The 27214-nt window shown below is 35.4% G+C and overlaps 2 protein-coding genes across 4 annotated transcripts in view; one reads left to right on the plus strand and one right to left on the minus strand.

Annotated features, from left to right (window-relative positions):
• LOC306853509 (phospholipid-transporting ATPase ABCA1-like) overlaps nt 1–15693 on the minus strand; it is a 31991-nt gene extending 16298 nt beyond the window's left edge. The window contains exons 1-11 of the mRNA XM_079390984.1: nt 15552–15693; nt 13567–13667; nt 12499–12592; nt 9911–10052; nt 9681–9799; nt 6546–6667; nt 5817–6008; nt 3724–3813; nt 1064–1304; nt 289–428; nt 92–208 (exon numbers count right to left, since the gene is read on the minus strand). Coding sequence (XP_079247110.1) covers nt 92–208; nt 289–428; nt 1064–1304; nt 3724–3813; nt 5817–6008; nt 6546–6667; nt 9681–9799; nt 9911–10052; nt 12499–12592; nt 13567–13632 — 1323 coding nt within the window. The 5' untranslated portion in view covers nt 13633–13667; nt 15552–15693. The remainder of the gene's footprint in view (nt 1–91; nt 209–288; nt 429–1063; nt 1305–3723; nt 3814–5816; nt 6009–6545; nt 6668–9680; nt 9800–9910; nt 10053–12498; nt 12593–13566; nt 13668–15551) is intronic.
• Nucleotides 15694–21804: 6111 nt separating this feature from the next.
• The window catches only part of LOC306853193 (choline transporter-like protein 1), a 24536-nt gene continuing 19126 nt past the window's right edge, over nt 21805–27214 (plus strand). For all 3 annotated transcript variants that reach the window (XM_079390418.1, XM_079390417.1, XM_079390416.1), the window contains exons 1-3: nt 21805–22076; nt 22874–22963; nt 25360–25502. In XM_079390418.1, the coding sequence (XP_079246544.1) occupies nt 22053–22076; nt 22874–22963; nt 25360–25502 (257 nt within the window). In that variant the 5' untranslated portion in view covers nt 21805–22052. The remainder of the gene's footprint in view (nt 22077–22873; nt 22964–25359; nt 25503–27214) is intronic.

Raw genomic sequence — 27214 nt, forward strand, 5'->3', positions numbered from 1 at the left:
GGAGGAACAAAGAAATGGAAATTAAATTTAGCTTCAACATTGGTAACCTCCAGCCAAATGGAGTCAGTAATGAGAGTTAGGCAGATCATACCCGCATCAGATCCATTTCTTCACTGTTCTCCATGAAGTTCCAAACCTTCGGTCTGGCTTCTTCCCACATTCCACCTAAATCTCGTAGAATTCCCAGCTCCTGAAATGTCTTGTTGACCTGGGAATGAGCAAGGATGTTAATCAACAAATCATTTCAAGTACCATGCACTTGTTTTTGTTTTTTTTCAGAACAGTTACCTCATGAATGATCTTCTGTGTTGCAGGGCTGTGTGGCGTGTAGAGGATCTTCCCCATCAGGAGAGGTTTCAATGCTCTCCAGATCATTCGAGAGATCGGACTGGCTTCCATGTTCTTCATCAAGTTGTTACAGTATGGAGCTAGAAGCACAATACATAAGAAGATGCATTAGAGGACAATTTAGCATTCATTTAATGTTGCATGCTCTGCATCATATTGTACCACTATTATGCAGTATGCTAGTATCAAATTTCAAGCGCAATTCATTTTGTTTATGAAAAAGCATGACAGTTTCTGTTGTAGATCAGGGATGTTATTGTTAACTAAAACTATGAAAAAGTGATTGTTTAATTGATATAAAGCTGCAATAAAATAACATTTTATAGGGAAATTTTGTATTCATGTATTGCTTGATTTTAAAACATCAACCTGCCCTGGAACATAGATTTTATGATATATCAAGATGATTAAATATTATATATATATATATATATATATATATATATATATATATATATAAAAAACTTAAAAATAAATGTTGCCTTGGCAATTAACTGAAATAAAATCTAAGTTAAAATCCTACAATTACAATAACTAAACATGAAATATAAAATAAATTAAAGCTAAAAAGATATATTAACAAAATTAAATAAATAAAATAAAAATGATATGAGGATTAAAAACCTAAAAATCTAAATAAATGCTAATTCTAAATATTAATACAAATTATAATAGTATATAAAAAATAGTAAACATTATTGTAGCTTTGACGTACTGGTGGTGTTGTCATAGACTGAAACTGGTTTGTCATCACTGTCATTGTGGCTGCCGAACAGCGCCTGGAAGTTGCTGTCCTCGTACCAGTTGAGGGATTTGATCTTGAGGCCACCGCCTTCCGGGTGTCCACACACGATACGGGACATAGCCTGGTACATCAGACTCGGCGAGCCAGTGGCGTTTTCTGTCAGAAACAGAATCTCGTTTCGCAGGTCACTCCAGCTCCTCATACTGGCCAGCTGAAAGAATGACAGAGGATACAATTATAATCATCAAGTATAGAAGGCTGATACACAACAAATTTATTTAAGTAGTTTCCGTTAGTTTGCTAAACAGGCGTGCCGGGTTTTTATATTAAACCGGTGTATTTTTAAACAATTAAAAAATAAAAATTCTGTCATTTGTGCAGATCCAAACCCATATGTTTTTCCACAAGACACAAAAGGACACATGCAGAAAATGACTAATCACTCTCAGAGAGTTTCATGCATCAAAAGTACTACAAAAGTAGTTCAAACAACTTGCACACTATATGCAAATCTTTTAAAGCCATATATTAGCAACTGTATTTGGAACAGAACAGAAGTCATTATTCAAAGAAAATCTTTCTCCAAAGCGGTTTGTGACCAAATCATTCAGACTGTTTTTGTAAACTAAATCAGATAACTCACAAATCCATGGGATCTTTGGAATATAGTGCACAAGTAGTTTGAACTGCTATCATGATACTTTTATGCTGCTTTTGTGTCCTTTTTGAAGCATGAAAGCTCCAGTTTCTATTCATTCTAATTGAAAAGAAACGAAACAAGCATCTCCTTTTGTGTTTCACTCAAGAAAGAAAGTCATACAGTTTTTGAGTACAGAAGAATTTTAATTTTGGGAGAACTATCCCTGTAACATTTCATCAGAGAGAAAATTGTCAACTATTAGGAGAGATAATGCTAGCGTTTCATTATTCCCTCCAGTGTGGGCTGTGTTTGCCTAATCCTTGACAGCTACTGTCATTGCCTAGCTAGCTCATGTTTAGATGTTTTACCCAACAATCCTGAATCCAGAAAGCCAATGCCCCAAGGGCCTGACAAAACCCAACACAACTCGCTTTAGACAAACAAACCCTCCCATGAAAATCTGGTTCTGCTTTTTCAAACAAAGGGTTTTGTCAAACATTAAATAAAAGTCTATCATAAAGGCATTTCGAGGTTGGCTGACAGGAAAAGAAATGTTATTCTGAGCTGGTCACGACATTTCACGTTTAAAAACCCCCAACTGCCCCAAGAACCCTAACTTTTATTATACATATTAAAAAAAGGTCCCCATTCAATCTAACTGCTGTCTAAGAGAAACAAATAAAACATATTTTTATTGATTTTTCTTTCCTACAGGTGCATTTTCACCTCTTGAGTACAACTGTCCAGGATAAAACCATGTGAGCCTTACGGATCTGACTCAGCAAGTCACGTGCCGCTAATTTTGTGTAAAAGTGCACAGAGAATGGAGGGCGGAGGGTGCAACAGATGTCCTACTGCAAAAACAAAACACTCTCACAGAGGGGGAGAGAGCAAGAAATCAAGAAGGAATAATGAGCCATCTAAACTTCACAAAGCTGTACAAAGAAAAGTTGCATGCAGTTTCAGAGTTCCAGAATAACTAGAATAAACTCATTCTATTTCCAATATGCTGATTTGGTGCAGAAGAAATGTTTTGCTGCCTTAATATTTGTTTGGAAATCATGATACACAACCAAAATGCTGTGGTTAGTAAGCTTACTCAGAAAGAACGCATTAAATTGATCAAAAGTGACATTAAAGGCATTTATAATGTTACAAAAGATTTCTATTTCAAATAAATGCTGTTCTTTTGAAATATCTTTTCATCAAATAATCTTATAATAGTAAGCAGCACAACTGTTTTCAACACTGATAATAACAGGAAATGTTTCTTGAGCAGCAAACCAGCGTAAATAGAATGATTTCTGAAGAATCATGTGACACTGAAGACTGGACTAATGAAAATGTTTTTTGCACTTCATCCAGTCTCATACCAACACATTGAAAGGTTACTGGAATTCACCATCCGTCTCAAACGTGAAAGTGAGCCAGCAAACTAGACAGTGGGTTGAGTTTAATGCTCCATTCACTTAGACTCGTAGCCAAAGGTTTCCCTCTCAGTTGAGCAGAAAACAGAGGGGCTTTTGTATGGGCAAACAGGTCATGTACGCCCATCTCACTGTGTTAAGCAAACGTCTTTCTTGCGGTTTTTGGATACTGAATGCTGAGTAGATTGTGTTACTCTCTCTCTCTCTGGATGCTTGTTCAGCTGCGCTTGGTTGTATATCTGTCCAGCTGGGAGCTGAACCAACTTTCTCTTCCTCCCGCTGTGCACTGCTACAGCTGGCAAACAAGACACTACCGAACCCATCGACACACACAGGCCCAGTGCGACACCTTTACTGCTGCGTCACTGGCCCTGCAGTTGTCCTCACCATTAAATGTCACTTTCACTCTCATGGGATGATTTTAGAGCCTTACTGTGTGCTGGTTGTTTTAAATATGATAGACAACTCTTGCGTGCAGTTGTTTGACAGTTCACAGGACTGCTCAGGATTGTTCTACCTTGTCTGTAGTGACTTTAATGATAAGTGAATAATATGAAGTCTACCTCCACAGCCAGTGATCCCAGGCTCTCCAGAAGGTTGTCTGTAGCTTCGGCAACTAGACGGACATCAGTGCCATTAGTCCTCATGTCTGACTGTAAAAAGCAGAGAAAAGATTTCATTAAATACACTTATTGGGAAAAATAATAAATAAATATATACAATAGCATCAAATCGCATCCAAAACAAGTTTTCATTTACATAATAAATGTGTGTGTACTGTGTTTATATATATATATATATATATATATATATATATATATATAAACATACATTATACATACATAAATATAATAATGTAGTAATTTATTTATATAATTTACATTTTATTTTTGTTTTACAGCAGATAAAATATAAACGTATATATGCTATAAAATTGTTTTATATGTTTATATATTTTTTAATTGTTAAAAAACAAAATATAAAATATTTAAAAGTTTTATATATATATATGTATATATATATTGTGTATACAGTACATACATATATGTGTATTTACACACACACACACACACACATACATATACATATATATATATATATATATATATAAATGAGTAAATAAATAAGTCAGTGTTTTTAAAAAATGAAACTCTTTTAATTTTTGTTTTAATTTAGGTTAAGTTACATTAGATAACTATAATCAAATATTATAATATGCATAAACCTGAATAAAAAGTTTACATCATTTACAGATAAAGTTTATGTCATTCACAATATTGTGTGTCACTCGGTTTATATGGCTGTTAAATCAAATCTAGTTGCTCATGAGAGTTCTTATATCTAATTTGCATGTCTGTAAATGTTCAGAGAACCATAAAAGTTAAGCAAGCCCACATTGATTCCATGCAATCTACATGCCATCAGTCAGCGAAATAAAACTAAGATGACATATTTATTTGGTTTTCCACTGCACTTCACTTCCCAAGAATCCCAATGATGAGTCAAAATCATCTTTCGTTGAACAGTGTGATCTATGAGTCAAACTGACATTTTCTTTGAAACGTTCATAGGGAAAAGCAGAAGAGAGGAACTGAAGCTGTTGTAACTACCACCTGTGCCTTCAGGCTATATATTAAGGTAGGTGTGTAGGGCAACATGCATTGACATGCGTCCTCCCACGCTCTTCATAACCAGCTAACTCGTTCTTTCTTTTTCCCTTCTCTCTTTTAGCTGGTTGTTGAGTTGTTTGTGTCTCAGCACAGTGCATGCCAATGATAAAGTCACCTGGTTAAGTTTTTAACAACTCAGCAACAGCAGTGGAGGAGAGGAGGACTCTATTGCACTACTTTAGGTGATAAGATGATGACCTCTGTCTCCCTCAGACACACGGTAGGGGAGTTTATTAAGCAACAGTTTAATTTACACCCTTTCCTGACAACAAAGCTAACCCATCTGGACTCATCCAGAGCTCTAGACTGGCCATTTACATTTGTCTACAGTAAAACTGCTTGTGTCCTCTGCAACACAAAACAAATTATGTATAATCTGGACACTCTTATGAAATTAACAAAGTTTAGTGATGGTGCTAAATGGCAGAATGTAAAAATTTGAATTGCATATAGAAGTGTCTTTTAGGACCATGAGGATTTTTTGCACTGTGAAATAATTTTTTTGACTATTAAAAATGTTCAGCCTTTTTTTTTTTTAATTACTATCTTTTTTTAAATTACTCTCGAGTCAATTATGATTCTCATTACTTTAAAAAGTATTTGAATCTCTAAGTTAAAAATGTTATTGTTTTGACCCTTAAAAATGACCATTTAAAATATATAGAAATAGAAATGTATTATTGAAATAAATAATAATGATAATAAATAATAACAATATTGTAATATTGAAAAAATAAATAAATACATAATAATAATAATTCCACCCAAATGAAAAATATGAAATTGAATTACTATTATTATTATTTTATGTTTATTTTTTCCTTTAGATTTTTTGGGTGGAATTTAAGACATGGACACATTTTTTAAGTATTTCTGAAAATGTAAAATTAAATATTTTATGGTAATACCAATTAACTAACTAACTAACCTACCTACCTACCTGTATCAAATCTGTTCATTTTGATTCACTGTACCATGTTTCTTACCCTAATAGGTTTGAGGAAATCCAAGTTGGACTTGAAGTGTCTCTCGGCCTGGTCTAGCCAGCTATTGGGAGCGCTACAGATGAGGTCTTGGGTGAATCTCGCCACACTTTTGTCTGGGATGTTCACAAAATCCTCAAGTGTGGTGGTGCTACACATGTCTCTCAGATGGACGCCAAAACCTTTGATCAACACCTGAAACATGAGGAGAATCGGTGATAAGCGGTAGGATTGAGAGCAGACAAAAGGTGTTCATGTGATCTGTGAGGGGATTTGGAGATAGAAGGGGACAGAACTGTTCATATGACCCATGAGTTTGTTATCAGGACAGGGGCATTATAAGGCATTTAGACTAGATGCCTTGAATACACATTGAGAGGGTACATCAGGGTAAAACTAGGCTGCCTATGGTCATTTATGAGGACTGTAGATTGTGTAATGCCCCGAGGGCATGTCATACGGCTAACAGCTGTTGATTTACAAACAAAAATCAAGATGCATGCTGGTTTCCTCTCATAAACTGATTTCTAGGGACAATTTAACAGCATGTGTGGGGAAAACTATCAAAACGGACCTAAAGACAATGACTATGCCTTCCAAACTGTATGCGGTGAAATCACAGTAAAGCAAATGTGAGTTTTGGGTCTTTGGGCACGGAAGAAGTGGGTCAGTGGAGAATTTGAATAGTCGTGGACATGATTGATGCGTCAAAATAATGTTTTCAATGCTCACCTTTTCAAGATTCAGATTAGCTTCCAGAATATTCTGCACATAATTATGGGAAAAGGAGGCGTTTTGCTGGAGGAACGTGGAAAGGGTTTCATTTTCACGCAGGAAGTCCTTCAGCTTGAAACCTAAGAACAAACATACCACTTTAGTGAGTGCGTGTTAAGAAATGTTTCACAAAACCACCATACAATGGCTGTAGTTATCGGTTTTCAGCAATTTGACCAGACTTTTAATTTCAGAAGACCCGCCCCCACATTTTAGGATTAATGTTTTTGGAAACGCACCCCATTTTCCATTAGTTTACATTTACATTGCATTCTTGCAAAACCGCAAACTTTTATTCAGAGTACATGCGCTAACTTGCTGAAATTTAGAGCTGCTCATTCAGGTGTAGAGTCTTTGAGAGTGTTAACTACACACTCGTGTGCTCTCCTTAAATTTCATTCCTCTTTCAAAGTTCAAGTGCATGTCTGAGCAGGCTGGCAAGTATGGTTCACCTAGGCGTGGAAAGAAACGTTGACTGATTTATCGTGTGATTCCACAAACAATGCACAGGGAGTCTAGTTGCCTAAATGTTCTGTAGTCCACACAAATCCAGAAAAATTGGACAGACTTGTGTGAGACTCCCATCGTTCCTTAAATCTGTGGCATCACACTATCATTCAAAAGTTAGAATTTTTTTTTAAAGAAATGATAATGATAATGTAATTTCTTAATCATGTGAATCTTAAAAATGAAGTACATTTTTACATTATCTGATGAATATGATGAATCACAATCGAAACAAAAATCCTAAAATGCAGAGATGGATCTGCTGAAAGTCAAAGTCTGGTCAGATTGAAAGTTTTTCAGATCCCTTTTTTTGATGAAAATACCTAAAGTGGCGTCAAGCCTGTAAATTTGGGGACATCTCTCATGTTGCTAGAGCTAGACAGTAGAAACCCCTTCTCCAACTCATACGCCTAAAGTCATACCTGATGTGTATGGAAAACTGTGGAAATTCACACCTAGTTAAAATCTACCTGTGATAACCCTCACCCGGAGCAGCCCAACTGTCTTCCATCTGTGCTGTTCAGGAAAACAAAGGCTGGAAGTGTGTTTGTTGCTAGGGAGGGGCGAAGCCCCAGGAGGTGGCAGATTCCTGAACTATTCAATCGCTTCTTTTCTTTTGAAAAGAGGGTAAAGGGAGTGAAACAGGGGAGTAAAATGGGGTTTGAAAAGACATGTGCAGGGACCTTCTGTAAAGTCATGGCTAATTACATCTGTTAGGCCTTTTTAGATTGTACGGGTATATACAAGCATAAAATGAGAAGGTCTGAAGAGTCTAAATGAGCCGTGGTGAAATCAAGATACATATACGTAATACAGGGGTTTCCAAAACCCTTAATCCAGTTCCCAGACAGTTTTAACCGTTGTCTTGAAATTTCAAAAGAACAGCATTTATTTAAAACAGAAATCATTTGTAACATTATAAATGTATTTACTGTCACTTTGGGCCACTTTAAAGCATCCTTGCTGAATAAAAGTATTAATTTCTTGCAAACAAAATCATATTACTGACCCCAAACTTTTGAACAGTAGTGTACCTTTATGTTTTTTTGCAGGAAGTGCACAAACCATCTAAGTGGTAGTGATCAGGACAGCTATATGAATATAAAATTAATATAAAAGTCAACTCAACCCTCAATAACCAAAGAGAAAACAGTACAATTTTTATTGGCCATTACAACAATTAGCATCATATTTTGGGGCGTGATGTTTTTCCTAAACATTGTAACCCATTATGAGGCTAATGTAAAAGCAGCTATTTAAAGCTCTTTGTAAATTCAGCATCACAGCTAATCATAGCAAATAATCTAGGTGTGAATGGGTTCAAGCGATAAATATAACTTAAAACCAAAGAACTCAACTCTTTCATGTTTGTTGTCATTAGCTGTAATCAAAAGAGGAGAATAAAGACAAAACTGTATGAGATCGCAGCATGCGGATGCCTCGACAAGCCCAACAATGACTGGATGGCGAGTTCAAAGCATTCCTATTGTCATGCACGACAGTGTGAGACACAATAATGAAGCTTTAATTGAACAGGTGGACTGACGTGGCTCTTTTTCCTCAAGACTTTTCTGAATGTGTATTACAGTTAACTGTGAATTTAGGTCAATTTTGGATCCATTTGATCCTGTTTTTGTCTGTAAACAGCCATGAAAACAATTAAATCATCTCCCCATTTCACTCTGTCACAGATCTAAAAATGTCATCAAACTTCACTTTTTGGTAAATACATTCTATATATTGTTACTGCAGACGTTCTGTGATGGCGTCTGTGCAACCTTTTTTCCATTAGGCAGAGAAATGCAATTAAAGCTCACTTAGCGTGAGAAGAGAAGTCTGTGAACGGGAAGAGACAATTCACGCTGTAAATCCAGCACACGCTAAGTGAATAGGGCAGGTAATGCTAGAGGACTGGATTCTGGGATGTGTGTGCGTATTTACACCCACGCTAGCCCTGAAAGTGACTTGCCATGGCTTGTATGAAAGGCTCGATCCTTCATTCAGCAACCCACTTCCTCCTCTCCCAGTGGAAAAATTGTATTAGCCCAACAAATCCTCAAAGACTGATGGGCATCAACCTTTTGCTTATATATTTACAAGGATTAACTGATCATTCGAATGAGTCACTTTATGCTAAGAGAAGTGTTTGCTATGGGGGAGTACAATTGTTGAAAAGTGCAAAAAACATGACAAAGTTCAGCCAAAAATCAAAAACATGCCATTAATGCGCTCTTATGTCATTGCAAACTCGCATGACTCTCTTTCTCTGGTGGAACATATAAAGGAACAAGCTAAATTACTAAGTATTTAAGTAATTTATTCCAAAAACTAAGCTGCAGGGCTCACATCCCCATTTTTCAATTGCATATTCAAACTTGATGAAAATATATCCTAAGTTATCTTATGATTTTAGAAGACTTGGAATACAGCACACAAGTCATATTATGGATCACTAATGATGTTTTTTTTGTCCTTTTTAGAGCTTGGTTACTTTATGCTTTCACTTTATGGAAAAAAGCAGCATTTGATGTTTGGAATCACATGAAGATGAACTGTTTTCATTCTAGGCAATTCTACTGTACTCACCAGCTGTGTTGTTTTGCATGACTTTCACTGCACTGATAAGCTCCTTGAATCCATCTAAGCTCTTGTCATTTTGACTGTACAGTAAAATCTTCTTGGCATCAGAAAACAGGCGTGAGATTCTGAAAAAGAAAACCGAATTACTACCAAATTGCACGCATGGTCTTATATTACACATAATTGACCACATTATAGCGTTATTTCGAAATCTTCAGCTGTAGGCAACAACTTACATGGAATCGTTGAAGTTTCCAACGACTCCTGGAGATTCCCCAGGGGTTGGGTGTCGGAAGCAGGGATTGTTTGCGTTGCAGACGATGCCCTGGATCCAGGGCAGGGTGCCTGCTGAGGGCATGGCTTTGTTGGGAAAGTGACCTGTAACAAATAAAGGGAGACTAAATGAACTACCTCATTGAAGAGGGCTGAAAAGAGAGTTTCCACATTAAGATTTTCTTGGAGAGCAGAAAAAGAGAAAGTGTACGCGATAAAACCAGCATAATCAAGACGCTGGCATAGAGTGATAATATCAGAAAAAGGGTTTTTTCCCCCCAGATTATGCATCTTTGACTTCAAAAGTGCATTTACTTCATAATATGACAAGTGATCCTGATAATGGGAATTCTAGGTAGTGCAGATACATTATCAGATTGACATCCAACTGCATGGGCATGATGTTCCGGATGAGATTTCTCCCGGAAAAATCTCAGTGCTGTGGCCCATCCCCATATACAGTACAAATAATTGACGTGTACCCTTAGACTGCCTTATCTTCCCACAGACCTAAAAAACATCAGCAAACATATGACTGTCCATCCCTGGAAGATGCATATCCTGAGGGGACCTTATCGAGTGATTACCTAAGCGGTATATGTGACCTATGTCCCCCCACTGACTCACTGTTATTTCTATAATGAGACAAATATGCAGGTCTGCTATCAGTCAACCTTAAGACTGCCAGCTGCTCCACTGCTGAGCACAGCAAAGATAAGATAATACTTAAAGCATGAAGTAATCAATTCAGGGGCTATTTGTTCAATTCCTCACATATTTATTTAATTTCAAATAATTTATAACAGGATTAACCTCAAAATATCTATCAAGAACATGACTGGGTCATAATATCAAAAGAAAAAAATAATATAATGAAAAAGTTCTTTAATGTAATCAATCACAAGTTCTCAGCACAGTAATGTAAAAACATCAAATTTTCATCAATTTAATGCAAAAACTATATATATATATTTTAGAATTTTTCAATTTTAATAAGTAAAAAGTATGTATCATGGTAATGTTTCTTGCACACCTTTTAACTTAGTCATTAATTAATTAATTACAGTATTTTACAAGAAAAGCACATTCTTCAAATACTGTAATGCATGATTTCTTTTAATTAAATCATCATAAAAATAAATTGTCAAAAAGATAACAATACAAATCTTGTATTTTGTATTACAAATTCATATTTTGTTTAATGTAATAATTTCCTTGATGCAAAAAACAGCTATTTTAAGTTCCCTAAAGCTGTAAACATAAGATTATGTGGAAGAAGAAAACATTTTTAAAAATGTTTATAATCTAAAATATTATAATAATATAATATTAATATTGCTGACTTAATAATGACTTGACTTAATATTGGTGTTTTGCATCATAAAAATAAATTGGCAAAAATATCACAAAACAAAAAATATTATATTTTTGTGGAATATAATAATTTCCTTTATACATATACCTATATATTAGGTGAAATGTTTCATCTTAATCTTGTATTTACAGCCTTGGGCAACTTAATATTGCTGGTTTTGAAGTCTTAAAATTGATTATTACCTACACGATGGACATTGTTCTTTCTGTCCATTTAATCACTTCAGCAAGAGAGGTTGCAACATGAATATACTCGCATATGACAAATCTATTTCTCCATCAGCACACTTTAGATTTTGGGAGAAGTGAAATTATACACAGGACCTCCTATTTCCTGTATAAACCAAAGCGGTAGCACACAAACACATTTGCACGTCAACAAGATCTCATGACAAAGGCTCACCATTCTACAAAGAAGAACAGAAAGTTCCCAATCTCACAAAATTATATATGTATTGTAGTATGTCTTTTCAAATGCAAGTAGTCAAGGATTGTGTTTTGAATTCCTGGCTAGTTTACAGCTTGGCATGAGTAGCATTACTCAGGGCACGGTAACATCTAAACTTTATATATCAGAAAGCCAATCAAGCGCAATAAAAACTATAAACCAATAAATAATGATAGAATGATGACCGCATTTATTAGCTGGAATTATCAGCTGGTTAGTTCAAAATCACTGCACTATCAGATAACTAGCTAATATTAAAATATAAACCATTTTGTGCTTGTTGCCCCAAAATGCAGAAATAGTGGTCACTTTGTCTATAGGGCACTATTTAAATCCCGGCATGCTCCTGATAGCATCACGCTATCTTTATACATCACGTGTGACTGACAGAACTCCAATTACTCCAGTTATCAGTGTGAACTCATAAACACCCTGCAAGTTTGAAACATCTGATAATGATATACCATAAAAAAACATGTAATGAAACGAATTTCGCCCCATGTGCACCATGTATTTAGGTTATGCAATGCAATTAATATGCACAGGTTGCACTGCAAAAGTTGTTTTGTATGCAACATGGGGAAGCCATTTAGATTTCCACTGCCATATCAGGAATTGGATGTTACAAAACAGGATAAATGCTGCACTGTGTAGACGCATCACAACACCGCTACATCTAAAATGTGTTTTCTCTCTTTTCACAGGTACAAAACTGAGGTGTATACTTACATTCATGTTGCTCATAAGGCGGGTAGTTCAACCTCACAGCAATCAGGATGAAGAAAATAAATAGAGGCCACACAATCTCCGTCAGCAGTTGGAGCTGAACAAGTCAAACACAAGAGGACAAAAACAGTCAGCGTTTTCTGCAAAGTGCAGACACTAGTGACCATCTTTGGCCCCGGTGAAACATGACTAATAGAGTTCTCAGGAAAAAAGCTCTCAAGTCTCTAATGTCTAAGGTAAGGGCTTCTGGTGTGTAATATCATCAAGGGCAGGTTTTTATTAACAACATTTATTATTAATACATGACAGGGGATCGATCAGAACCTCCTGATATAGTACAACAGCAGAAAGGAACATCCACTGGGAACATGGCATGTCTACATAGATCCAATGGGGAATGAAAGCCATCTGACCACTCATTCTCCATTTAGCACTTTTGTGGGTAATGCATATTTATTTTAAACCATAAAAATGTAAATGCATCAGTAGTGTACTGTTTCAAGCCATTAAACAACAGAAAATTAAATCAAGCATGGAATGTTTTGAGGATTTTGTATTATGGAACAAGACCATTTGGAAGTACATTGTAAATATACACATTACAGTACCATGTTATACACCAAAATACCATAGTATGGTACAACCAAAGTGCTTTTTGTAATGGTTTAAAGAGTAATATACCCTGTTTTGAGGAGATGGGAGATTTGAATATTATGTCTGTCTGTATTTGCATCACTTTTACTTCTAGGAGAGCAACATAGATATTGTTTGCGTGTACAGTGACACGAGAATCATTGTATAACAGCATTCTGTATTGAAATGATGTAAAAATGTCTTACTTAATATGTGGATTGTTATGGACTGTAAACAGCTCAAGATTCTAGAATTATATTATAAGAAATGAGGAGCTGTCATAACGATCACAAATTTTATATAATGTGTAACATGTTATGCATAAAATCATATTTGCATTTGAATTGATGTTATTCTTGTTTATGATGGCATTTTAAAAAAACTATTAGAAAACCTGAAATTTACATATACTGTAGACAGTAAATCTGTTGTCCTTACCGTTTGTCTCCTTCTGTAGGTGAAGTTCTTCCACAACAGCAGACCCAACTGAGTGGAGATAGACATCTTCACTCGGGTCCCTCTTCACTCTCAGCTCTCAACTGCAATGACACAACAAGATGTGCGGAGTGAAAAAGACATCCAACAGCGACCAAAAGAGCAGCTTAAAAGTCCAGGACAAAGTGCAGCCCTCCTATCTGACTCTCTGCTGCTCGCTCACGTCTTCCCGTTTCATCTCTCCTCTCCTGCCCCGTTTTAGGGAAGGCCAACCTTTTCTTTTTTTCCTGGAATTCCTGGAAGTGGTGGACCTTGTAGTGTCAGAGAATCATCAAGCAAGGAATTTCACAGGCCATTAGGGTCTCTGGGGTACGTAGCTTCACTTTTAATGGCCACGTTTGATCAAAGAGCTTCATTTAAAATGCACAGATTTGCTGGAAGTCAGGGAGAGAATCATACTGCCCTTGATCTATTCTAACAACGCTATTCAAATGCGAAAAGGGTCCAGACATTCTTGAGTGATCTTCATCTATGCTTACATTGTTCTCACTGTCTGACCCTTCCAGTGATTTAATCAGGTAACTCAAAACAGAAATGATCAGGTTTGTGATGAGCTTGAACGGAAACAAAACTTATGCCAGTAAAGCCTGACTGTTTTTTTTTAACTGGAATAACTTATTGAATCTTTAGACAAAATATTTCAAATAAAATCTAAAAAAAAACAATTTATGGCTCATATACTGTAGCATGATGTAATTATGTTTTACAATGATACTAAAAGGCCTTTTACCTGCTTAAGTGTAAACTGTCAATCAGACAGCAGAAAGCATGTAGAAAGCATTTTTAACAAAGTTTTGCTTGTGCTGATAATTGAGAGGATTTAAAATTATAAAAAAAATTATAAAATATGATCTAGTACATTTTATAGGGTTAATCAACGCAGGCCACAAGTAAAAAACTTGGATACTTTCACTAGACAAATTCCCATTATAGTTTCATCAAAATTAATAGATCTGACCTGCTATCCACATTCATTTTATAGTGCTATACTAGTACTGTATGTCACCAATTGTCACCATTTACATAGGAGAAACATCTAAGAATAAATCAAAAAGAAACAATTCCGAGAGTCTGAAACTATATTCACACCCGCACCCTTCATCACACTGTCCAGGACAATGTTCATGCTGGCCCTTCCAAACCCCAGCACCATGACTTGTGAGAATATTTAGGTTATTCTTTATCATCATGCACATATCAGGATAGAACATGACTGTACCTATGACAAATACAAACAGCTTTCTATGTGTTTTTTATATACATTCGTCTGGTCATTAACTATTAATTCCAGGCGTTTCCAATTATGTTCAGCTGAAATGCCTGAAGCTGCATATTACTCTGAGAATTCAGACAGCTTTTCCTTCCCAGCTTGCACGTTGTGTCTTTCACTATTACAGATGCAGGTGGTAAAAGCTTTCATATAGATAAGTGTAAAAATGTTTTCTTTTTCATTTTTCGTGTTTTAAACATCAATTTCGCTTGGCACAGTACGTTCTGTTATGTCTAGCTACTTAATTGTATAAGTTTTCAGAGTTTCTAAAAAAATGTTTTCATCTGTAATTCAACCGAAAGTGGTTGAATTACGAAAGTGGATTTGTCATCACTTTGATTTTCCTTAATACTTAAAGGCACTTAAACTTAGGTTTTGGTATTTTTACAGTGTAGCTTTTACACGTTGATACCTGTACCTTTGTCGCTGTTGTTCATTGTTCTGTTGCTTTTCTCTTACGGCACTTTTGGTCTTTTTATCCGCTGATAAAGAACCACACGTTTTCACCTTTTGCTATTTTGGTGCTATTTTGGCTTTTTTTTTTTTTTTAAACGTCAGGTTTTGTTTCTAAAGCTTAACAGCTGTTTGCCGTTCATTCTCTACAGAACATTAAAAACACAAACAATGTTAAAGAGAACGAAACATGAATGTATCTTACCGGACAGCTGACGAGCTATGATGGACATTCACTGTAATCCCAAAGAATCAGATGTATATTCGGTGGTTCTCGTGTGAAGGAGCATCTGAAGGTTTTGAAGCGGTTTTATAGCGCGTCCGCTCTGAGCGCCGGGGTTACTGTCGGTCATCCAGTGTACTGCACATTTTAACTGGGTCTGGATCAACACGTGGAGCCCAAAACAGCTCTTAAACGGCATAACTGCAAACATCTGCTGACAAACGTGTGCCATGAAAACAGTTCAGGGATAAAGCTCTTCTACTGGTATTTGGGAAAATATAACATTTGGTTTATAATGGCCATAAATGACATAATCTTATTTGAAAGATTTATTATTCAGAGTACATAGATGATGAAAAGGTATTTTTATGTAGTCTGGGGTCTTAAAAGCAGGCAATCTAACATATTACAACACTTGGCACAATCCCTTTCCCTTTTCACTCCACTGGGATCTATTTCTTTGGATACGGTTGATGGGAAGAAATACTCAACCATGTCTGATAATATAAAGTGAATTAAAAAAGGACAGCAATTTGCTAAGAAAATATTAAATATAGCCTATATATTATGTGTGTGTGTGTGTGTATATACAGTAGTCAACATTTGTAGTGGATCAAAATATATACATATACATATACACACACACACACACACACACACACACATGTATATATATATACAGTGGTGTGAAAAAGTGTTGGCCCCCTTCCTGATTTTTAATTTTTTTTGCATGTTTGTCACACTTTAATGTTTCAGATCATCAAACAAATTTAAATATTAATCAAAGATAACACAAGTAAACACAACATGCAGTTTTTTAATGAAGTTTTTTATTATGAAGGGAAAACAAAATCCAAACCCACATGGCCCTGTGTGAAAAAACTCATGTGCGTTTGGATTATATTTTCCCTTCATAAAAAAAACCCCTTCATTCAAAAACTGCATGTTATGTTTACTTGTGTTATCTTTGATGAATATTTAAATTTGTTTGATGATCTAAAACATTAAAGTGAGACAAACATGCAAAAAAAAAAAAAATCAGGAAGGGGCCAACACTTTTTCACACCACTGTATATTTGATGAAAGGTTTATACACAATATAATGTACACAGTATAATTTAATATACACAAAATGTATATTAAACTAAAATCCAGTGGAATTTCACAGTGGTTGAAGGATGGTAGATTGAGTTAATATCACCATTTAGTTTAATCATCCGTATTGATGGGAAATGATCCATGAATGCAAACATGAAGTGCTAAGTGACAGACCATTTATGGGAACCGTGACAAAGGTCATCTTCAGCTTGACAGACTTGATGTCCAGGTATTAGGAATGGTATATCTGGTGTATCTCCAAGATGGCTTCTGATGGCCAGGTAGGTTGTGTATTGTTTTTTGGTTGCTTTTCTTGGTTAATGTAGGCAGAGACCTCAGACTAGACCAGAGTACGATGTATTAAGCTATGTACTGACACTTATAATTGTGTTCTTAATCCTTTAATCCTTATAAGAGAACTATTTTCCATAAACCATCTGAGTAAACTCGGGTACAAACCGAGTATAATCATGTGCAATGGCATATGCCAACATTTACTTTCTCAGTGTGTGCTGTTTGTCAGTGGTGTTGCAATATACATATAACTGGCATTGTGAAAGCTAGTGAAATTCTGGAAAATCCTGGACCTAGTGTCAACACAAATTTGGTATTCTGCCATTGTGAGAAACACAAACACTGAGTCATCTTAATTTTCAGAAATACCATAGAGCTCAGTATCCAAATTTACCCATGTTCTACATTCTAATGATATCTTCATTTATATGGGCAGGAACAGTATTTCATAATACTAGCAGAACAAAACAGATTTAATTAAATCACAGACAATTCATACATGACAATCCTAAAATGATTTCTTAGTACACAGTGCGATCAAGAAGACAATAGGAAGGTTTAATAACAACTCCAGTCAAATAGCCAATGACCTTAACCTACCTGTCTGTGATCTCACTTTCTGGAGGAAGGGTCAGCTGATATTAACACTTCATGTAGTGCTTTTGCTACAGTGCAGCTGTTGGCATATATAGTCCATATATAGTCCAGTTTCTCGCTGTCAGTTTCTCTGCAACAGGAATCATGAAATATTTCTGACATTTTTAGTGGAGGAGGATGATGAAATAATGGAAAACATCTCTTTAAAACCCCGGGAACACATGCTCTACACTTGCTACCATTCAAAAAATGATTAGAAAGTGTTGCCAATGTTATAATTCACCAGCTGAAGTCAGTTAGGTTTCAGTTCAGAAACACTGATTACAATAGCAAGTTCAGATGCTACTGTAAATATAACTCTTCATGTTGTATGCCTTCTTTGGACAACTATGCATTAATCTCTGCTACTTTTTTTCTGTTGTTCTGTATTAAAAACTAAAAATATTCATTAAAAATATTTTTTTACAGTTAACTTTTTTAATTGCATTTTTAATTGCAATTAAAAGATTTACTTATATTTTTTTGTGTTTCACATTTAATTCAATGTGTTACTTGCCGTAACACATTGTGGCATGCAAGGTTGTATCTACAAGAACGGTCAAAGCAATGCTAATACACATACATATAATGTATGAGGACTTTATAGAGCATGTCAATAGAAAAATTAAAACAAAACCTAGACATTTTAGGCAATTTTGAAATCCTTTTGCCCTGTTCAGGAAAAAGAGGATGTATGGTGGTCATCCTGATAAAACAAATGAATAGATTATTTTGTTATTTAATTTAATTAATGATAATACAGATTTCTGACAAATAAACTGTGAGGCTTAAATCTAAGGACATTACGTAAGTTTCCTATAAGTTGCTATAGAGTTTGATTTCATAGTGAAGTGGGTCATTCCTCAGCTCTGAGTTCAGTGTGTCCTGCGGGGGAAATACCTGCCACTTCTTGCAAGGTTTAACGTCCATAAAATATGAGCAGCTGATGCTTTCTTGAAAAAGCAGCATGGAAAGCTAGAAGCAGAGAGCTTGAATGTTAATACGACCCATAAATATCACATTACTCTTTGTTAGAAATAGAGTAAAGGTTCTTATGAAACAATAATAATGCCTACGCTGACAATGGACTAATAAACCAGGAAAACAGAGCAAACATGTTGACTTCGGAAGTGTGTGACAGACACAGCAATGCTGTTTCATCACATTTAAGGGGAAAGTTCAGGCTACACGGGTTTAAGGAGTAATACAGGCCTGTTTTGTTTATAAGAGCAAAACAGCCACCTGATGCTGTAGAGACTGCAAAATATATTCTAAAAATGTATAATTTCTGCATAATAAGTGGAGACGTTCACTGAAACAGCTGAAGATAGCACATAAACATAGAGTAGGAGAGTAAATTGAATGTTTTACCCAGCTGTGAGAAATAATGTTGGTTATGACCCTTATATTTACAGTACCAAGCACGTAGAGAGAGATAAGAAGAACTTCACATACTGACATTGACTAAGTACCAGCAAAATGAAACAACAGGCTAAATAAAAAAACAAACAGATTTTAGTTAATATTAAACTGAGGTTTAAAAGACAGCTTTGTGACTTTCATTATTTAAGAATTATTATAATATTCGAAATATAGAGATACATATTAGCGTACTGTATAATATTCTGACAGGTATGGTTATCAAAGCAATCCATTAGAAAGTGTCCATTTGAGTCATACAGTATTTGTTGTACATGAGCTCCCTCTAGTGGACAGACTCATTAAATGACAGTTAGTTTGACAATAAAATCACTTTTGTTGTTTACAGTAATGTGGGAGGATTTTTCCCTCTTTCTTTCTCTCTCTCTTTCTCTTTTTTTCCCCCTATCTCTCTCCGTGACACAAGCACACACACAATAACTCACTACGTTCACTCTCTCCCTGGTACTACAAAGAACAATGGAACAATGCAGCTCTTCTGTGGTCCAGGCTGGCGTTTCTGAGCTGAGGCTCTACCCCTCACAGACTGAGCGCTGTGATGCTGCACACCGCCGAAGATGAGCGAGGTGAGACGGTCAACATCAAGCTCCTATCGGCCGAGGTCCAGCTGGATGAAGGTGGGACATTATCTTAATATGATTCAAGTGACTGACAAGTTTAGAACAGGCAAAAAGTAAAAGTGCGACTTCCAAAAGTAAACAGAGCATAGTAAAATTAAGCAGAGGATTTCTTACTGTTTTTGTCACGAAGGAATGCCTAGGCTTTAAACTCCGTGAACGAAATCCATCTTTATTTACATCTGGGTTAACTTCTTACAGTACAGAAATGAATTTTCTCTGTTTTGTAGAATTTCTTAAACAGTTAATTTCAAAGCACTTTCAAAGCTGGTTGTGACTTGCAGCACTTTCAACTTAGAAATAAAGGCAGAAATTAAGCGTCTAGTGTACTGTATATAATATAAAACTATTAAAAGTTAAACTTTCAATGATATTTTGAATACTCTGAGAGTTGTAACTGGTTTAGGAGTTCTTAAGCTATTCTGAAACACACTATCAACTATTGTGGTTATTTACAATTAGTCTAGTAGCCTACTATTTAAACATGTAGAAATCTCCAGTTCAAGTATGAAGAAAAGTTTGGGTGGATATAGAGTTCCTGTATAAATGTGTGTGTTTTGCTGTAGTTTTCACAGTGACTAGCACACTGAGTGGCAGTGGTGACGCAGATTTCCAACAGGGAATTGATGACCATATGGACTAACGTTTGTGGTGCTCATAGTGGTCAAGTTTTTATAGAAATTGTGTAGGCATATATGCATTGAGGTCTGGTTAGGGCAAAAAACTAAATCTTTCTTAAATTCCTTCAATCAGGGTTATTTCATGATTATATCACCAGAAGATAAGAATGTTTATGAATTCATTCCTTATGAAGCTATATATATATCAACTTTAGTTTCCATCAGAAATATGATATTTACTACAGTTATTGTTAGGACAAATGTGTTTTTTTGTTACAGAATTAACAATAACTGTAGTTCCCACACATTTTGACCAGTAAATTTCCAAGATTGTTCTCATAAACTTTCTTTTGAAAGTGAAAGAATATTTGAGGCCCTATTTGGGAGTCTGAGATCACCGCCCACTGGCTGGACCCGCTTTTTCTAAATGGGTAGTTTTCATGAAAATGAAGCCCATACATTCCTGCTTGGACTGTGAATGGTTCCTCTAGTGACATCATCAAAACCACTTGGAAAATATAATGAAGTTCCTTGTGTACACAGTATGATAGTTTGTACACAAAGTTTGTTACTTCATCGGAAAAGAAACAAATTCATTATAAGACGTTTTAACTTAAACCATCACTTCTGGGCAAAATACAAAGTCCATATTCCATAATAATGGTTCCTTCAGTGAAAAAGTCAATCCCCTGTTCTCCTTTCACATTAAAATCCACTGATATCTTGGGTTAGAACTGTTTTCACTTGTAAACGGTGCTTGCCTATTTCTCTCCTGATTCAGACGAGATGACTATTTCACTGGAGAAAGCAATATGATGGATAGAAGACTCATATTTTAGCCAGAAGCAATGATTTGAAGTTAAAAACACCTTAATAACTTTTTACTTCAATTGTGGATTATTGGGCCATTTTTATCATCTGTTATACTCTCATTCTGACGGCACCCATTCACTGCAGATGATCCAGTGGTAAGCATCATCTGTTTTGATGAAGAAACTTTTTTGGGTGAACTATTCCTTTACAGTATAGGCTACATTTTACTAATTGATTTAAAAAAAAATACAGTTTTTTCAAGCCTGAGAAGCACAATTTTAGTATTCTCCTCTCCAGGATTTCAATAACTGTGAGAACCTGTAATAGCTTGATGTTGAAACAAAAGGACTTAAATACACAGAACAATGATCATTTTGAATCACTTTTGTATTTTAGTGGTGCTTAAAGTCTGAAATGTTGGCATATAGTTTTGCATATTTTTTTTTAATTATTTCTTAAAAACAAGCAGAGAAGCGATTCTGTTTAGAATGTGATTAAGTCGACAATAAATAAAGTATTAGTAAAATAGAAACAAAACCTTTTGTTTTATCAAGCTTTATCTTTTAAACTAGATTTATTCTCCACACAAATTCCAGAATGAAACCGCATCGGTTTGAAGTTCCCGGCTTCCTCCAGCGTCCCTACATTCAGCGCGCGTTCCGCCTCCTCCAGCTCGTGCTGTGAATGGACGGCTGCCGTTCTTTTCCGGTTACACCTGCTCATCCCACCAGGAAGTGCTGGACGATAAATCCTAAAGTAATAATCCCTTTTACCTGCAGCGAGAGGAGCGAACAAACATTATTATGCAGTGCATCCGGGGAAAGCCCTCCGATTAGATTCATGTGATCGACGCGCGCGATTAATGCAGGGTAAAAAACATACCATCAACTCCCTGCAAGTTGGGGTTATTGTTTTCCTGCGGTGTAGCGTTTAGTTTTTTTTACGGTCCTAACCTGCCTCCGGCAATGGGATGCTGTGAAAGCGCAGAGGTAAGCGATGCTGCCCGCGACAAAACGTGATAGCATGTATCGAATCTAGCGCGGATGTGTTGATACATTGTTACATTGTTTCACGGCTGATCGCCTTTGACGGGCCAATGAAGTGCTGTAATGTCGCTTGCACTGCATGTAATCCTATTATTATGTCCTATGCGGTCGCACATAGCGATGAATGTATTTGACCATGACAGTTATGTGATGATTTCGCCTTTGCATCAAAATACAACGCGTTAGACCGTTGTCTTTATTTTTTTGCTTCACATCATCATAGTGTAGTGTGTTAGTAAACATGTTTACAGGCACTGCTGTCCTCTTACAACACACTGGTTACACAAAGGGGTTATTTATAAATGTATATCAATTGTGCTTGTTATGTGAAATTTCATTTCGTTTTGACAGGTTACATTTGCGAGGCCTTATATGAAAATACTGTTTAACGTTTGCAGCAAGCTAACTAGTTATGTTAAGAAGAAACTGACTTGGGTTGTTTTCTTGATTATTTTTATATTTAAGTGCTTGATAACGGATATGTAAAACGCAGTGATAATAATATATTTATTTTCAATTAATGAGCTCTGAAGGAATAATAATAAGATAATAATCATAAATTAATACTCAAATAATACAATAATAACAACAACAATAATAAATAACTTGTATAAACATTAGACATCTAATATAAACATTAGAAGACTGTATTGATTATCTGTTTGTATTTTAATGTGAAGGCATGTTATTTGAATCAAATGACAATCATTTTAAGCATGATTGAATTGCATGTATTTCAGAGGCCAAAAAGAGAATGGAAACCTTTGGAGGACCGGAGCTGCACGGATCTGCCATGGTTCCTGTTATTTACATTGTTCCTTGTGGGAATGGTAAGTCAACAGTTCACCTTATTCATAATTTATAGACAATATTATGTTCATATATGCAGGTTATGAAAGTACTTGTGGTCACACTGTGTATTACAATCAGTGTTCATGTTACTTTGTATTTACATATATACAGGTACTGAGTAGTTCTGATATACTACTTAAAGATATACTAATGGAGATTTTTATAGTTCTAATTGGTCAGTTTTGGCATTCAACAGTCAGATGTTAGTGACAGGTGTCCAGGGCAACTCTGTGTAATACTGTATTTCATATCCATGCATTTGTTTATTTATTTATTGTAAAAAGCAAGATAACAAAATAAACACCGAGAGGTAAATCAGGACTATGATGTGCAGCAGATATAGAATGTAGGATTCTTGGGCCCAGTGGTCTTTTTCTTCTCTCACAATAAAACAAATATCTAAAAAATGCTAAAAACAATAATTAATGCTGGAGCTGCATGAATATTTAAAATAAAATCAAAATCGCAATAGGGCTTAGTGTGATGTAATTAATAAATAAATGTGCTGTGTGTCTCTTACACATGTGTTCTTACACATGAGCAGCTCATTATCCGCTGGTGTTTGTAGCGGCTCAGAGTGGCTCAGTTTGCAGTAAATGCTGCTCCACATGAAATCATTTCTGGATGTGCTCTTAGTTTAGGTAAATTTAACGTGCATTTGGAAACAAAATGCAGCAACCATCTTCCCATATTTGTAATGATAAGTGCTTATCAACAAAAGAGCAGCTTTAAAAGTGTAAATAAATGTTGGATTGTTTAATGAAGAAATTAAGGCATCTATAAATATTAGTATTGTAATTTTAATGTAGAATAAAATAATTATTCGTTTTCTTAATATTTATTTTTTCAAGTTTATTTGTAACATAAATAAAAAGTTTATTTTGTATTTCATAACAATGAAAACGAATCCTGTATTTTCTAATAATATTACCAAGGGGCAACGTGTATATTAAAAATAGCAGATGACCTAGGACAGATCCTTGTGGTACTCCATACTTTACTGGTGATAATTGAGATGACTCCCCATTTAATTGAACAAAGTGGTAGCGATCGGACAGGTAGGATCTAAACCATCTTAAAGCCTGCCCTTGAATACCAGTATAGTTTTGTAATCGATCTATGAGTATATCATGGTCTATAGTGTCGAACGCAGCACTAAGATCAAGTAATACTAGCAATGAGATGCAGCCTTGGTCTGAAGCAAGATAACCACCAGCTTGAATTTATTTTTTACAATAGTAATATTTTTTTATTTAGTAATTTTTCAAACAATTTAGTAGTAGAAATTAATTATTATTTATGATTTTTTATTAAGCAGACAAAGCAATACAGATAAACAAATAAAAAACATAAAAAGAGAGAGGAAAAAAACAATATATGTACCAAGAAGATTCAATTGTGGCAATTATGCTAGCTCATGGAGAGGCAGTAGGAAGAGGAGGTAAACAAGCAGACAAATAGGGAAAAATAAACAAACAAACACATATATACAATTATACACATATACTTACAAAAACATGTAATATATAAACACAAAAAGAAAAAAAATTGTCTTTACATCCAGAATGTTTGAAAGTCTGACGCATTGAAGGATTTTATATGTTTTAGAAAATATTATTATTAAATAAATTATTATTATTATTATATATACATATTGATATATCATCTCTAAATTCTGGCCAAATTATGCAGCCATATAAACAAGCACAGCAAACCTAGAGTTTAAAAGAAAAAGAAATGCAATTTCGCAGAAATGTCACAATTGGATTTTTCCCCAAATCAAGCACCCTTAAATAAAGCTCATTTATTTAGTTAGATAATTAGTGAATAGCCATATAGTACTACATCCCACCATGATAATTCATTCATTACTGTTTTCAGGATAGTGTAGAAACACCAGGCATAAATATTTTATTTAGCTCAGCTTTTTTTCTTGAAATTTCTCTTTTGAGAAATATTGTTTTGTCACCTTGCTGTGGTTTTTGCGACCAGCCACGATGAGCGTCATTTTGGTTTCTATTTCTGTGGTGTTTTACAGGGTACCTCCACCCAGTGTAAAATCTCACTGCTCTAAAATATCCTGTTCCACATACCAGTAAACATGAAATATATTCTGATTGGCTGTGATTTTATGTGGTCTCACAGCGGTTTCACATTTAGTGTGAAAAGACAAATTTGCTTGTCACTGGAAATTTTGAATATTGTGTTAGTGTATGTCTCAACATGCATGTCTTACGCAATTGAAGAAACTCACAGGAATATTTTGATTTAGTGGTGAATCTTTCTATAATTAGGTTTATCCTGTGAATTATTTAGCCTTTGCTGCAAATGAGTTTTCTCACATCTTTGACTTTTTTTCCCACTTTCATTCCAGTGTGGCATTTGTGGGTTTACCATCGTGACTGGAGGGGCGGGCCGGCTCGTCTTCGGATATGACAGCTACGGGAACACGTGCGGCCAACGCAACGAGCCCATCGAAGGGGTCCGGCTGAGTGGTCTCGACCATACTGACAGAAAGTGAGTCAGCTCGTCTTTCCTCCCTCTCTCACCCTTTTTTTTCACTCAGCTCCATCACAAACCCTCACTTTTTCTTCCTCTTCATTCTCTGCTTTTACACACCTGTTTTTCTCCGTCGTAAATGATCAGCGGTGAAATCAGAGCTCTCCAGCTCTTGCCCTTCGATTATCACATCAGTGCAAATGTCAAACGGCTGGCGTTTCACCTTGAGATGGCTTAGGACTATCTGAGCTACACACATGAGCCTTGAATAATTCAGTACAGACCCTGAGGACGGGTACTGTCACAGTATGTGGCCCTTAATGGGTGCTAGCCTGCCTGCAGGAAAGACAGGTATTGCGGGCCATTTCATTTTCTGTCAAATGATGGTTTTTGGCTCTCCGGTGTGGTTGAACTGAATTGTACGTAGCTTTTTAGAGATGGGTCTGAGATCTGACTCATCACGAGGCAGAGCGATTCATTTGGTGGAGTATTCACTGGCTTGTCAGAGCAGATGTGAACTTAATAATGGCTTGAAAATGTCTTGCCGGAGCTGTCAAAGAGAGATGGCTGCACTAGCAGAGGGCATGCGGTTTACCTGTATATTTAAGTTTAGGCTTCATACAAATGCAATTTTAAGCTGTTAGAGAGATGTTCACCCTAACATTTTGTCATTATTTACTCACCCTTATGTCTAACTTCCTGTGGAAGATAAAAGATGTTTTTAAAAAACAACTTGATATTTATTTATTTATTTAATTTTTTTTTAATTGCCCATGTGATGAAAGTCAATGGGATCCAGTGTTGTTTTGACCCCAGTGTTATTATATCTTTTCTTTTATGTTTTGCAGGAGAAACGATGTCATACAGGTTTGCAGTGACAGGAGTAAATGATGACAGAATATTTAGGTTCATTTCTCTATTTGTATTATGCGAATGTGTCACATGACTTAAAAACTTAAAAAATGTGCTATTCTTGTTTGGATCTTGATTTTTAAGCATCACCAAGAGCCCATTTATGTCATGTTTAAGGTAATATGTAATCAAAACCAGGCATTTTTGGAAACAAATTATAATAAAAAGTTAATAAATATGAAAAAAAAGAAATTTGTCAACCTACAATACTCTTAAAAAAAAACGTGGACTATAAGATTTCTTTCTTTTTTTGAAAGAAATTAATACTTTTATTCAGGAAGGATTAAATGGTTTAAAAGTGACAGTAAAGACATTTAAAATGTAGCAGAAGATTTCTCTTTCAAATAAATGCTGTTATTTTGAGCTTTCTATTCATCAAAGTATCCTGAAATAAAATAATTTAACAAAAATTTTAAGCAGAACAACCATTTTCAACATTGATAATAAAAGCAGCAATAAGAGCAGCAAATCAACATTAGAATGATTTCTGAAGGATCATGTGATACTGAAGACTGGATGCTGAAAATTCAGCTTTGTCATCATAGGAGTGAATTACATTTTTAAAATATATTCAAATAGAAAACTGATCTAATAATAATTCACAGTATATCTTTTTTGTTTTTTTACGGAACCCTTGGTAAGCATGCAAATTTGTATTTTTCTTGCCGACCTCAAACTTTGAAATGGCAGTGTATTTAAATGCCATTTCTATCCACGTTGATCATTTTGATGTGTGTCTGTATTTCACAGTTCATGATGGGGGCAATTTTCAAGTCACATTTGACATGAAATTGCTAATAAAACAATGCACAATTTGA

Source organism: Barbus barbus (assembly GCF_936440315.1).
Source record: "Barbus barbus genome assembly, chromosome: 33".
In the NCBI taxonomy this organism is placed as follows: domain Eukaryota; kingdom Metazoa; phylum Chordata; class Actinopteri; order Cypriniformes; family Cyprinidae; genus Barbus; species Barbus barbus.